At 54.6% G+C, this 12191-nt stretch overlaps 2 protein-coding genes across 2 annotated transcripts in view; both read right to left on the bottom strand.

The window, feature by feature from the left end:
• Window positions 1–4387, bottom strand: part of LDLRAD2 (low density lipoprotein receptor class A domain containing 2) — a 10508-nt gene extending 6121 nt beyond the window's left edge. The window contains exons 1-2 of the mRNA XM_019799964.2: window positions 4306–4387; window positions 1920–2363 (exon numbers count right to left, since the gene is read on the bottom strand). Coding sequence (XP_019655523.2) covers window positions 1920–2363; window positions 4306–4387 — 526 coding nt within the window. The remainder of the gene's footprint in view (window positions 1–1919; window positions 2364–4305) is intronic.
• Window positions 4388–4708: 321 nt separating this feature from the next.
• Window positions 4709–10275, bottom strand: LOC117796640 (low-density lipoprotein receptor class A domain-containing protein 2-like). The gene is made up of 3 exons (XM_034644992.1): window positions 10194–10275; window positions 8028–8471; window positions 4709–4767 (listed from the first exon to the last, which is right to left on the bottom strand). Exons 1-3 carry the CDS (start codon window positions 10273–10275, stop codon window positions 4709–4711), a joined length of 585 nt encoding a protein of 194 aa, XP_034500883.1.
• Between the last annotated feature and the right edge of the window lie 1916 nt (window positions 10276–12191).

The raw sequence follows: 12191 nt of genomic DNA, 5'->3' as shown, positions 1-12191 counted from the left end.
GGGGCACCTGGGTGGCTCAATCGGTTAAGCATCGAACTCTCAATTTTGGCTCAGGTCATGATCTCAGGGTCGTGAGATCGAGCCCCACAACGGGCTCTGAGCTGGTCCTGGAGCCTGCTTAAGATTCTCTCCCTGCTCCTCCCTCCCACCCCTGCTGTTGCTCATGCACACACGGTCTCCCTCTCTCCCCCAAAAATAAGTAAAAATAAATTCTTTTAATTAAAAAAATAAAATCCAAAATTCAGACGAGGCACCAGGCCAGGGGAGAAGAAGGTGGGCCTCGTCTAAAGAGACCATGAAGCGACCCAGGGGCTCTGCCAACCCAGCTCAGTGTTCAAGGGCTGTCCAGGGCCTGGCACGTTGAAGTCTAGCTCCTGGTGAGCCTGCGCGGGCCCACAGACAGCCCCGCGCTCTAGTCTCGAAGTGCTCACAATCCCACGTTTAAGTCCCCAGCCTGGATAGCTTGCCAGCATTGGCAATAAAGCTTCTCTGTGGTTCTGGAGTCTTCTGGGTTTTGGCAGCTCGCCTGCTCTCCATCACCAGACACAGCCTCCACTGCCACACAGGGGAGTGTCTCCAAGCCTGGGGGCGCCTGCGGGGGCTAAAGCCTTGAACTCAATTGGAACGAGAGGACGTTCGCCAGCCGCTAAAATCCCACTGATCCACTTGTAAGCAGGGAGGCCTGGGCGCCTTACCTACCCTCCCCGAGCCGTTTCCCATCCAGAAATCCTAGGGTGAGAAGACCCGCACGGTGCGGCTGCGAGGAGCAGACAGAGCTGGCATGCTGAGCGCGAAGGCCATGCTTAAGAAACGCTCACGAATTACGATCAGTTCCCTTCCCTGGCTGGCCCTTACCCGAGAGTCCTCCCTCGGCCCGTCTGCGATCAGAGGGCTGGGCTGCGACGGAAGAGCCGCGTGTGAACCTGAGAGTCTGTACGTTGTATCTCAGTGTGCAAAGTGGTACTGCCTGTGGATGAGGCGTGCGATGTGGACCGTGCGTGCGTGTGCAGTATGTGAGGGGCGCGGGTGTGTGCTGCGGTGTGTGAGGCACATGGGTGTGTGAGTTGTGTAAGTGAACACGAAGTTGTGAGTTGTAGGCACATACGCAGTGTGTGTGAGTGTGGGTGTTGGGGTACGAGGTGTGTGAGTGTGGGGTCATGTGAGTGAGTGTGCACGGTGTGTGTGTGTTGGGGTGTGAGGTGTGTGGGTGTGGGGTTGTGTGAACGTGTGCAGTGTGTGAATGTGAGTGTTGGCGTACGACGTGTGTGAGTATAGGGTCACATGAATGAGTGTGCACGGTGTGTGGGGTGTGTCCAGTGTGTGTGGGTGTTGAGGCATGAGATGTGCGAGCATGGGGTCAGTCATGTGAGTGTGGGGTCGTATGAAAGAGTGTGCACAGTGTGTGAGTGTGGGTGTTGGGTGTGAGGTGTGTGAGTGGGGGGGGTCGCATGAGTGAATGTGCAGGGTGTGTGATGGGACCACTGGGTGTGAGTGTGGGAGTGCGGGGTGGTGTGAATGAGCATGCAGGGTGTGTGCGGTATGCGTAGTGGGTGTTGAGACGTGAGGTGTGGGAGTGTTGGGGTCCTGAGAATGAGTGTGCAGGGTGAGTGCGCTGTCGGGTGTCTGGTGTGGCAGTGTGTGGGAGTTGGGAACGGGTAAGTGTGTGCGGGCGTGCATCAGGCACCGGTAGGGGGGCTGCCACACGCGGCCCTGGGAGGCAGGTTTATGGAGTTGGCTCTGGGGTCCCGAATGGCCCCCCTGGGACCGAGCTCAGCCCGGAGCCAGTCCCCTCCCCCGCCCCCCGCGCCCAGGCCCCAGTCCCCCATCCTCTCGCGCTGCAGGTGCCACACCAGTGACCCCAGGCCCGCAGCTGCCCCCGGCTTGGGAGACCCCGGTCCCGGCCAACAGCCTCCACCCACCCAGCCGGAAAGAGGTGGCCTCGCCCACGAAGTCCACGCGGGGCTGGCGGCCTCTCGTGAGCAGGCGGAGGCCCAGGAAGGGCCCGGAGGACGCCACCGGGGCGGGGATGGTGAGGCCGCAGAGAGGGGCCCCCAGGGGCCGCGGCGCCCCCGGCGGGCCCTCGTAGAACTGCAGGTAGGACCCGGGGGCGCACGGGTCGGCGGGCTCCGGGGAGGAGGCGTTGGGCGCCGGGGACCCTGAGGGCGTCCGGGCCGCCGCGGCCAGACTGTAGACCAGGAAGAAGCGGAACTGGAAGCGGATCCTGTCGCCGGCGGCCGCCGCCCGCATCCAGAGCCCGCAGTCGGTGTCCGGGGTCGCGAAATAGAACCTGCGCGAGGCGGCGTGCGAGCGCAGCAGCAGCCCGGCCCCCTGCCACGTCTGCCCGCAGAGGTCCACCAGGTCGGCTGCAGGGAAAAGCACGGACCCTGGAACCGCGCGGCCCGGTTCCGAGCCCTGCCCGCTGTGTGACCCCAGGTAAGTCGCTCACCCTCTCTGAGCCTCGGGTGCCTCCTGGGTAAAATGGAAGGATCGCCCAATCTCAGAATTTTTGTGAGGGTTGAATAATTTAATTCAGGGCCTCAATCTCTTCGTCAAAAACTCTAGGATGTATTTCAGAATTTTCCAGATTTTAGAAAATAACGTGGATAATATAGGAGATTATGTTGCAGTCCTCCGTGATCAAGCACATTTTCTAGAGCAAGTCTACAGACATAACCCTAAGCAGGACAAATAAAGACAAGAAACGGCCTCCTTTCAGTTCAAGTCAGGTGTTGCTAGTAAATTAGTTAAGAAGGAATTTTGGTTTTCGGAGCTTTTCACATTTTGGAATTGACACTCGAGGATTGTGTGCTTAGGACATCGCTGTGCATTTAATGACTGTCACGGAAGCGTTAGCTATTATTAGTGTCTTCTCTGAGGATGGTAAGACTCAACTGGGCACCTGCCCACCCCACAGCCTTTCGCTGTTGCTCCTTGCTAAAGAACCCTTATATCTCTCAGCTGTGGGGGAGCCCTTACTAGCCCTCTGGTCATTGGCCTCCACCAAGCTTTGTAATTCTAATTCTATTTGTGGGATTTAGGGATTGGCATGCGACCTGATTCTGGCCAATAAGATTGAAGANTTAGTGTCTTCTCTGAGGATGGTAAGACTCAACTGGGCACCTGCCCACCCCACAGCCTTTCGCTGTTGCTCCTTGCTTAAGAACCCTTATATCTCTCAGCTGTGGGGGAGCCCTTACCAGCCCTCTGGTCATTGGCCTCCACCAAGCTTTGTAATTCTAATTCTATTTGTGGGATTTAGGGATTGGCATGCGACCTGATTCTGGCCAATGAGATTGAAGAGTCTTGCTGAGGGTTCCTGGAAAAGGTTTTCTTCTCTGATTAAAGAAAAAAAAAAAAGAAAAGGGAGAGCGGTGTGATGAGGGGCTTCTTTCTTCCTGCTTTTGAAAGCGGTTGACTGAGGATGTAATGGCCAGCACCGTAGCAGCCATTTTGCAAGGATGAGGTCATGAGCATCATGGAAAACATCGACATGGTTGAGCTGCTAAATAAACCATTTCTGGAATCATCTATGGCCACTCTTCTTAAGTGAAATAACAAATGTCCTTATGGGTTAAGCTCTGTTAGTTTGGTATCTGTTCCTTACATTCCGAAATATCCTCACTGCGACAGAGCTGTTGTGAGGATTGAATGAGATAATGTGTAAATAAACCAGCTCTGATTTTTACAAGGATGGAGAAGAGGAGGTGGCTTTTCTGGTGCATGGTAGGGGCACCCGTGGGTCTTAAGGACCAGCCAGAATGTGGGTCTTTGGGGAAGAAATTCGCCATCAGGGCTCGGGATGTGGGAGCATTTTCTCAAATCTGCACAAACCTAGTAACGCCAGAACCTGCCCTGGAGGCCCACGGGGGAGGAGGGAGGTTTGGAGAGTGAATGAATTGAGCACCTTCTATGTGCCAGGCGCCAAATACCTTACACATGTATCTCATCTCATATGCACAGTAACAATAGTCCCTTAAGGAGCAAGGGCCCTTATTCCCGCTTTGCTGCTGAAGAAACAGACCCCGAGAGGTGAAGCAGTGATATCGCTGGGAGTGTGGACACAGACTGACCCCAAAGCCCACGGTGTTGTCCACTGCCCCCCCCGATGTGCACACACCAGACCCCTGTTTCTGGGTGACTTGGAGCCCCAGCCTCCCAGGGGGCTTGGGGGTACCAAACAAGACCAGGCACAAGGCTTCCCAGCCTCCTCCAAGTCAAGGGGTCCCAGCCCATCATGGGGAAACAGTCTCGAAGGATGGTAGGACTGCTTCTTCTGTGCACCCCACCAAGCCCCCTCATGCTCACCTGTCTCCAAAGCAGATGCCGCCAGGGCAGCCGCCCCCAGCAGAAGCAGCATTTGGGGCAGCCGCGCAAGACGGGCCTCCATCCAGGCCCTGCTGGGCCCAGCAGTGGGGCAGATGTGCAGAATCCTGTTTGGGGTCCTTGGGGAGACTAGGGTGTGGGGGCTGGCAGACAGGCTGGCAGGACACAAAGAGCAAGCCCACCAGCCCTCTGGTTTCTTTCTAGTGATCTTTGTGCTCCAGATCCTTCTTCAGATCAGGATTGTGTCTAGGGTTGCCATGGAGATTTGGGGCTGAGGCTGGAGCCTGGGGAAAGAAGGCGGGGAAGATGTCTGCTCAGCCCCTGCCAGACAGGAACCGGGAAACTCAGATCCGGTTCACCTCCAGCTCAGCTTTAAGGTGTCAGCTTATCCAGAGAGCAGCAGCTCTCGGAGGCCCAGGACATCAAAGGGCAACTCTGAGGGCCCTACAGAGGCAGCAAGTGGCAAAGGAGCACCGGACCAGGAGTTCCTACCCCAGGGCCTTTGCACTCACAGTTCCCTCCACTTAGAATGCTCTTCTCCCATATCGTTCCGTGTCTGGCTTTTTCAGGTCACTCAGGTTTTGGCTCACATGTAACCTCCTCAGACCACACTTCCCAGACCACCTCTCAGTCTGAAATCGCGCTGTCCCTCCTTGTCACTCAGTCACATCTCCCTGAATTTATTATCTCAGCACTCACTCAAATTACTTGGCTAACTGATGTCTTGTGTGTATGATCTATTGGCCCCACTAAATGGCACAGGGCAGGCATCCAGAAAATAAGAATAAATGTGTAGTATTGAGCACATGACCTCTCTTTTGCTGGGTTCAACTTCCCCATGTATAAAAGAAAGGGCTTGGACCGTTTTAGGCTTTTCCAAACCTTGTTATTAGACCGATGTTTTTCATGGGGCACAGGGCTGGCTCAGTCAGTGGAGCATGTGACTCTTGATCTCGGGTTTGTGGGTTTGAACCCCACATTGGGTATAGGGATTACTTAAAAATAAAATATTTTTTTAAAAAAGGAAATTTTTTTCTAAAGTTTTCTTACATGGAAACTTTTAAAAAAGATTTTATTTATTTATTTGAGAGAGAGCACGTGCATGAGCAGGGGAGAGGGGCAGAGGAAGAGCCCTGTTGAGCAGGGAGCCCAAAGTGGGGCTCCATCTCAGGACCCCGAGATCATGACTGAGCCTGACATGGGGTTTGATCCCAGGACCCTGAGATCATGGCCTGAGCCGAAGGCAGACCCTTAATCGACTGAGTCACCCAGGTGCCCCTACATGGAACCTTTAATATGTAAATGATAGTTCCAACTTCATAGGTTCGTTGTAAGGATTGAGTCACTTGATACGAGTGGGATACTTAGAATAGCGTCTGTCACATAGTAAAGTGCCAAGTGCGTGCTAGGCTGGATGATGGCACCTAACGTCATTATTATTTAAACAGAAGTGCACCACGTTTCAAGAAGTCCCCACTTGTAGCCTTTGAGACATCACCTCAGAGTCCCAAGACTCCATGGGAAGGTTGAAACCAGTGGCCCTGGAGCACCTGGGTGACTCATTTGGTTAAGCATCTCACTCTTGGTTTTGGCTCAGGTCATGATCTCAGGGTCATGAGATCGAGTCCCGTGTCGGGCTCCACTCTCAGCACGGGGTCTGCTTGACTTTCTCTCTCTCCCTCTCCCTCTGCCCCTCCCCCCACTTGTGGGCTCATGCTCTCTCTCTCTCTCTTCCTCTCTATAAAACAAAAACAAAGAAACAGCCACCAGGCCCAAAGCTCNNNGGGGCACCTGGGTGGCTCAATCGGTTAAGCATCGAACTCTCAATTTTGGCTCAGGTCATGATCTCAGGGTCGTGAGATCGAGCCCCACAACGGGCTCTGAGCTGGTCCTGGAGCCTGCTTAAGATTCTCTCCCTGCTCCTCCCTTCCACCCCTGCTGTTGCTCATGCACACATGGTCTCCCTCTCTCCCCCAAAAATAAGTAAAAATAAATTCTTTTAATTAAAAAAATAAAATCCAAAATTCAGACGAGGCACCAGGCCAGGGGAGAAGAAGGTGGGCCTCGTCTAAAGAGACCATGAAGCGACCCAGGGGCTCTGCCAACCCAGCTCAGTGTTCAAGGGCTGTCCAGGGCCTGGCACGTTGAAGTCTAGCTCCTGGTGAGCCTGCGCGGGCCCACAGACAGCCCCGCGCTCTAGTCTCGAAGTGCTCACAATCCCACGTTTAAGTCCCCAGCCTGGATAGCTTGCCAGCATTGGCAATAAAGCTTCTCTGTGGTTCTGGAGTCTTCTGGGTTTTGGCAGCTCGCCTGCTCTCCATCACCAGACACAGCCTCCACTGCCACACAGGGGAGTGTCTCCAAGCCTGGGGGCGCCTGCGGGGGCTAAAGCCTTGAACTCAATTGGAACGAGAGGACGTTCGCCAGCCGCTAAAATCCCACTGATCCACTTGTAAGCAGGGAGGCCTGGGCGCCTTACCTACCCTCCCCGAGCCGTTTCCCATCCAGAAATCCGAGGGCGAGAAGACCCGCACGGTGCGGCTGCGAGGAGCAGACAGAGCTGGCATGCTGAGCGCGAAGGCCATGCTTAAGAAACGCTCACGAATTACGATCAGTTCCCTTCCCTGGCTGGCCCTTACCCGAGAGTCCTCCCTCGGCCCGTCTGCGATCAGAGGGCTGGGCTGCGACGGAAGAGCCGCGTGTGAACCTGAGAGTCTGTACGTTGTATCTCAGTGTGCAAAGTGGTACTGCCTGTGGATGAGGCGTGCGATGTGGACCGTGCGTGCGTGTGCAGTATGTGAGGGGCGCGGGTGTGTGCTGCGGTGTGTGAGGCACATGGGTGTGTGAGTTGTGTAAGTGAACACGAAGTTGTGAGTTGTAGGCACATACGCAGTGTGTGTGAGTGTGGGTGTTGGGGTACGAGGTGTGTGAGTGTGGGGTCATGTGAGTGAGTGTGCACGGTGTGTGAGGGTTGGGGTGTGAGGTGTGTGGGTGTGGGGTTGTGTGAACGTGTGCAGTGTGTGAATGTGAGTGTTGGGGTACGACGTGTGTGAGTATAGGGTCACATGAATGAGTGTGCACGGTGTGTGGGGTGTGTCCAGTGTGTGTGGGTGTTGAGGCATGAGATGTGCGAGCATGGGGTCAGTCATGTGAGTGTGGGGTCGTATGAAAGAGTGTGCACAGTGTGTGAGTGTGGGTGTTGGGTGTGAGGTGTGTGAGTGGGGGGGGTCGCATGAGTGAATGTGCAGGGTGTGTGATGGGACCACTGGGTGTGAGTGTGGGAGTGTGGGGTGGTGTGAATGAGTATGCAGGGTGTGTGCGGTATGCGTAGTGGGTGTTGAGACGTGAGGTGTGGGAGTGTTGGGGTCCTGAGAATGAGTGTGCAGGGTGAGTGTGCTGTCGGGTGTCCGGTGTGGCAGTGTGTGGGAGTTGGGAACGGGTGAGTGTGTGCGGGCGTGCATCAGGCACCGGTAGGGGGGGCTGCCACACGCGGCCCTGGGAGTCAGATTTATGGGGTTGGCTCTGGGGTCCTGAATGGCCCCCCTGGGACCGAGCTCAGCCCGGAGCCAGTCCCCTCCCCCGCCCCCCGCGCCCAGGCCCCAGTCCCCCATCCTCTCGCGCTGCAGGTGCCACACCAGTGACCCCAGGCCCGCAGCTGCCCCCGGCTTGGGAGACCCCGGTCCCGGCCAACAGCCTCCACCCACCCAGCCGGAAAGAGGTGGCCTCGCCCACGAAGTCCACGCGGGGCTGGCGGCCTCTCGTGAGAAGGCGGAGGCCCAGGAAAGGCCCGGAGGACGCCACCGGGGCGGGGATGGTGAGGCCGCAGAGAGGGGCCCCCAGGGGCCGCGGCGCCCCCGGCGGGCCCTCGTAGAACTGCAGGTAGGACCCGGGGGCGCACGGGTCGGCGGGCTCCGGGGAGGAGGCGTTGGGCGCCGGGGACCCTGAGGGCGTCCGGGCCGCCGCGGCCAGACTGTAGACCAGGAAGAAGCGGAACTGGAAGCGGATCCTGTCGCCGGCGGCCGCCGCCCGCATCCAGAGCCCGCAGTCGGTGTCCGGGGTCGCGAAATAGAACCTGCGCGAGGCGGCGTGCGAGCGCAGCAGCAGCCCGGCCCCCTGCCACGTCTGCCCGCAGAGGTCCACCAGGTCGGCTGCAGGGAAAAGCACGGACCCTGGAACCGCGCGGCCCGGTTCCGAGCCCTGCCCGCTGTGTGACCCCAGGTAAGTCGCTCACCCTCTCTGAGCCTCGGGTGCCTCCTGGGTAAAATGGAAGGATCGCCCAATCTCAGAATTTTTGTGAGGGTTGAATAATTTAATTCAGGGCCTCAATCTCTTCGTCAAAAACTCTAGGATGTATTTCAGAATTTTCCAGATTTTAGAAAATAACGTGGATAATATAGGAGATTATGTTGCAGTCCTCCGTGATCAAGCACATTTTCTAGAGCAAGTCTACAGACATAACCCTAAGCAGGACAAATAAAGACAAGAAACGGCCTCCTTTCAGTTCAAGTCAGGTGCTGCTAGTAAATTAGTTAAGAAGGAATTTTGGTTTTCGGAGCTTTTCACATTTTGGAATTGACACTCGAGGATTGTGTGCTTAGGACATCGCTGTGCATTTAATGACTGTCACGGAAGCGTTAGCTATTATTAGTGTCTTCTCTGAGGATGGTAAGACTCAACTGGGCACCTGCCCACCCCACAGCCTTTCGCTGTTGCTCCTTGCTTAAGAACCCTTATATCTCTCAGCTGTGGGGGAGCCCTTACTAGCCCTCTGGTCATTGGCCTCCACCAAGCTTTGTAATTCTAATTCTATTTGTGGGATTTAGGGATTGGCATGCGACCTGATTCTGGCCAATGAGATTGAAGAGTCTTGCTGAGGGTTCCTGGAAAAGGTTTTCTTCTCTGATTAAAGAAAAAAAAAAAAGAAAAGGGAGAGCGGTGTGATGAGGGGCTTTCTTTCTTCCTGCTTTTGAAAGCGGTTGACTGAGGATGTAATGGCCAGCACCGTAGCAGCCATTTTGCAAGGATGAGGTCATGAGCATCATGGAAAACATCGACATGGTTGAGCTGCTAAATAAACCATTTCTGGAATCATCTATGGCCACTCTTCTTAAGTGAAATAACAAATGTCCTTATGGGTTAAGCTCTGTTAGTTTGGTATCTGTTCCTTACATTCCGAAATATCCTCACTGCGACAGAGCTGTTGTGAGGATTGAATGAGATAATATGTAAATAAACCAGCTCTGATTTTTGCAAGGATGGAGAAGAGGAGGTGGCTTTTCTGGTGCATGGTAGGGGCACCCGTGGGTCTTAAGGACCAGCCAGAATGTGGGTCTTTGGGGAAGAAATTCGCCATCAGGGCTCGGGATGTGGGAGCATTTTCTCAAATCTGCACAAACCTAGTAACGCCAGAACCTGCCCTGGAGGCCCACGGGGGAGGAGGGAGGTTTGGAGAGTGAATGAATTGAGCACCTTCTATGTGCCAGGCGCCAAATACCTTACACATGTATCTCATCTCATATGCACAGTAACAATAGTCCCTTAAGGAGCAAGGGCCCTTATTCCCGCTTTGCTGCTGAAGAAACAGACCCCGAGAGGTGAAGCAGTGATATCGCTGGGAGTGTGGACACAGACTGACCCCAAAGCCCACGGTGTTGTCCACTGCCCCCCCCGATGTGCACACACCAGACCCCTGTTTCTGGGTGACTTGGAGCCCCAGCCTCCCAGGGGGCTTGGGGGTACCAAACAAGACCAGGCACAAGGCTTCCCAGCCTCCTCCAAGTCAAGGGGTCCCAGCCCATCATGGGGAAACAGTCTCGAAGGATGGTAGGACTGCTTCTTCTGTGCACCCCACCAAGCCCCCTCATGCTCACCTGTCTCCAAAGCAGATGCCGCCAGGGCAGCTGCCCCCAGCAGAAGCAGCATTTGGGGCAGCCGCGCAAGACGGGCCTCCATCCAGGCCCTGCTGGGCCCAGCAGTGGGGCAGATGTGCAGAATCCTGTTTGGGGTCCTTGGGGAGACTAGGGTGTGGGGGCTGGCAGACAGGCTGGCAGGACACAAAGAGCAAGCCCACCAGCCCTCTGGTTTCTTTCTAGTGATCTTTGTGCTCCAGATCCTTCTTCAGATCAGGATTGTGTCTAGGGTTGCCATGGAGATTTGGGGCTGAGGCTGGAGCCTGGGGAAAGAAGGCGGGGAAGATGTCTGCTCAGCCCCTGCCAGACAGGAACCGGGAAACTCAGATCCGGTTCACCTCCAGCTCAGCTTTAAGGTGTCAGCTTATCCAGAGAGCAGCAGCTCTCGGAGGCCCAGGACATCAAAGGGCAACTCTGAGGGCCCTACAGAGGCAGCAAGTGGCAAAGGAGCACCGGACCAGGAGTTCCTACCCCAGGGCCTTTGCACTCACAGTTCCCTCCACTTAGAATGCTCTTCTCCCATATCGTTCCGTGTCTGGCTTTTTCAGGTCACTCAGGTTTTGGCTCACATGTAACCTCCTCAGACCACACTTCCCAGACCACCTCTCAGTCTGAAATCGCGCTGTCCCTCCTTGTCACTCAGTCACATCTCCCTGAATTTATTATCTCAGCACTCACTCAAATTACTTGGCTAACTGATGTCTTGTGTGTATGATCTATTGGCCCCACTAAATGGCACAGGGCAGGCATCCAGAAAATAAGAATAAATGTGTAGTATTGAGCACATGACCTCTCTTTTGCTGGGTTCAACTTCCCCATGTATAAAAGAAAGGGCTTGGACCGTTTTAGGCTTTTCCAAACCTTGTTATTAGACCGATGTTTTTCATGGGGCACAGGGCTGGCTCAGTCAGTGGAGCATGTGACTCTTGATCTCGGGTTTGTGGGTTTGAACCCCACATTGGGTATAGGGATTACTTAAAAATAAAATATTTTTTTAAAAAAGGAAATTTTTTTCTAAAGTTTTCTTACATGGAAACTTTTAAAAAAGATTTTATTTATTTATTTGAGAGAGAGCACGTGCATGAGCAGGGGAGAGGGGCAGAGGAAGAGCCCTGTTGAGCAGGGAGCCCAAAGTGGGGCTCCATCTCAGGACCCCGAGATCATGACTGAGCCTGACATGGGGTTTGATCCCAGGACCCTGAGATCATGGCCTGAGCCGAAGGCAGACCCTTAATCGACTGAGTCACCCAGGTGCCCCTACATGGAACCTTTAATATGTAAATGATAGTTCCAACTTCATAGGTTCGTTGTAAGGATTGAGTCACTTGATACGAGTGGGATACTTAGAATAGCGTCTGTCACATAGTAAAGTGCCAAGTGCGTGCTAGGCTGGATGATGGCACCTAACGTCATTATTATTTAAACAGAAGTGCACCACGTTTCAAGAAGTCCCCACTTGTAGCCTTTGAGACATCACCTCAGAGTCCCAAGACTCCATGGGAAGGTTGAAACCAGTGGCCCTGGAGCACCTGGGTGACTCATTTGGTTAAGCATCTCACTCTTGGTTTTGGCTCAGGTCATGATCTCAGGGTCATGAGATCGAGTCCCGTGTCGGGCTCCACTCTCAGCACGGGGTCTGCTTGACTTTCTCTCTCTCCCTCTCCCTCTGCCCCTCCCCCCACTTGTGGGCTCATGCTCTCTCTCTCTCTCTTCCTCTCTATAAAACAAAAACAAAGAAACAGCCACCAGGCCCAAAGCTCTCTAATGGCTGTCCCTGCCAGAGCCGACATTCGACATTCGATGCTACTCTGTATGCCACCCGAGGCTAGGCCTGGGGGCTCAAGAGGACCCGAGGGGGCTTCAGCGGGAGCAGATTTACCATGAAGCCTGTGAAGATTAAGCTTTAGGACACATTACTTGCATGGGGTTATATGTCTTTATAAAATTTGCAAAAGTGAG

Source organism: Ailuropoda melanoleuca, chromosome 2 (genome assembly GCF_002007445.2).
Source record: "Ailuropoda melanoleuca isolate Jingjing chromosome 2, ASM200744v2, whole genome shotgun sequence".
In the NCBI taxonomy this organism is placed as follows: Eukaryota; Metazoa; Chordata; class Mammalia; order Carnivora; family Ursidae; genus Ailuropoda; species Ailuropoda melanoleuca.
This window is presented reverse-complemented; position numbering and strand designations above follow the sequence as displayed.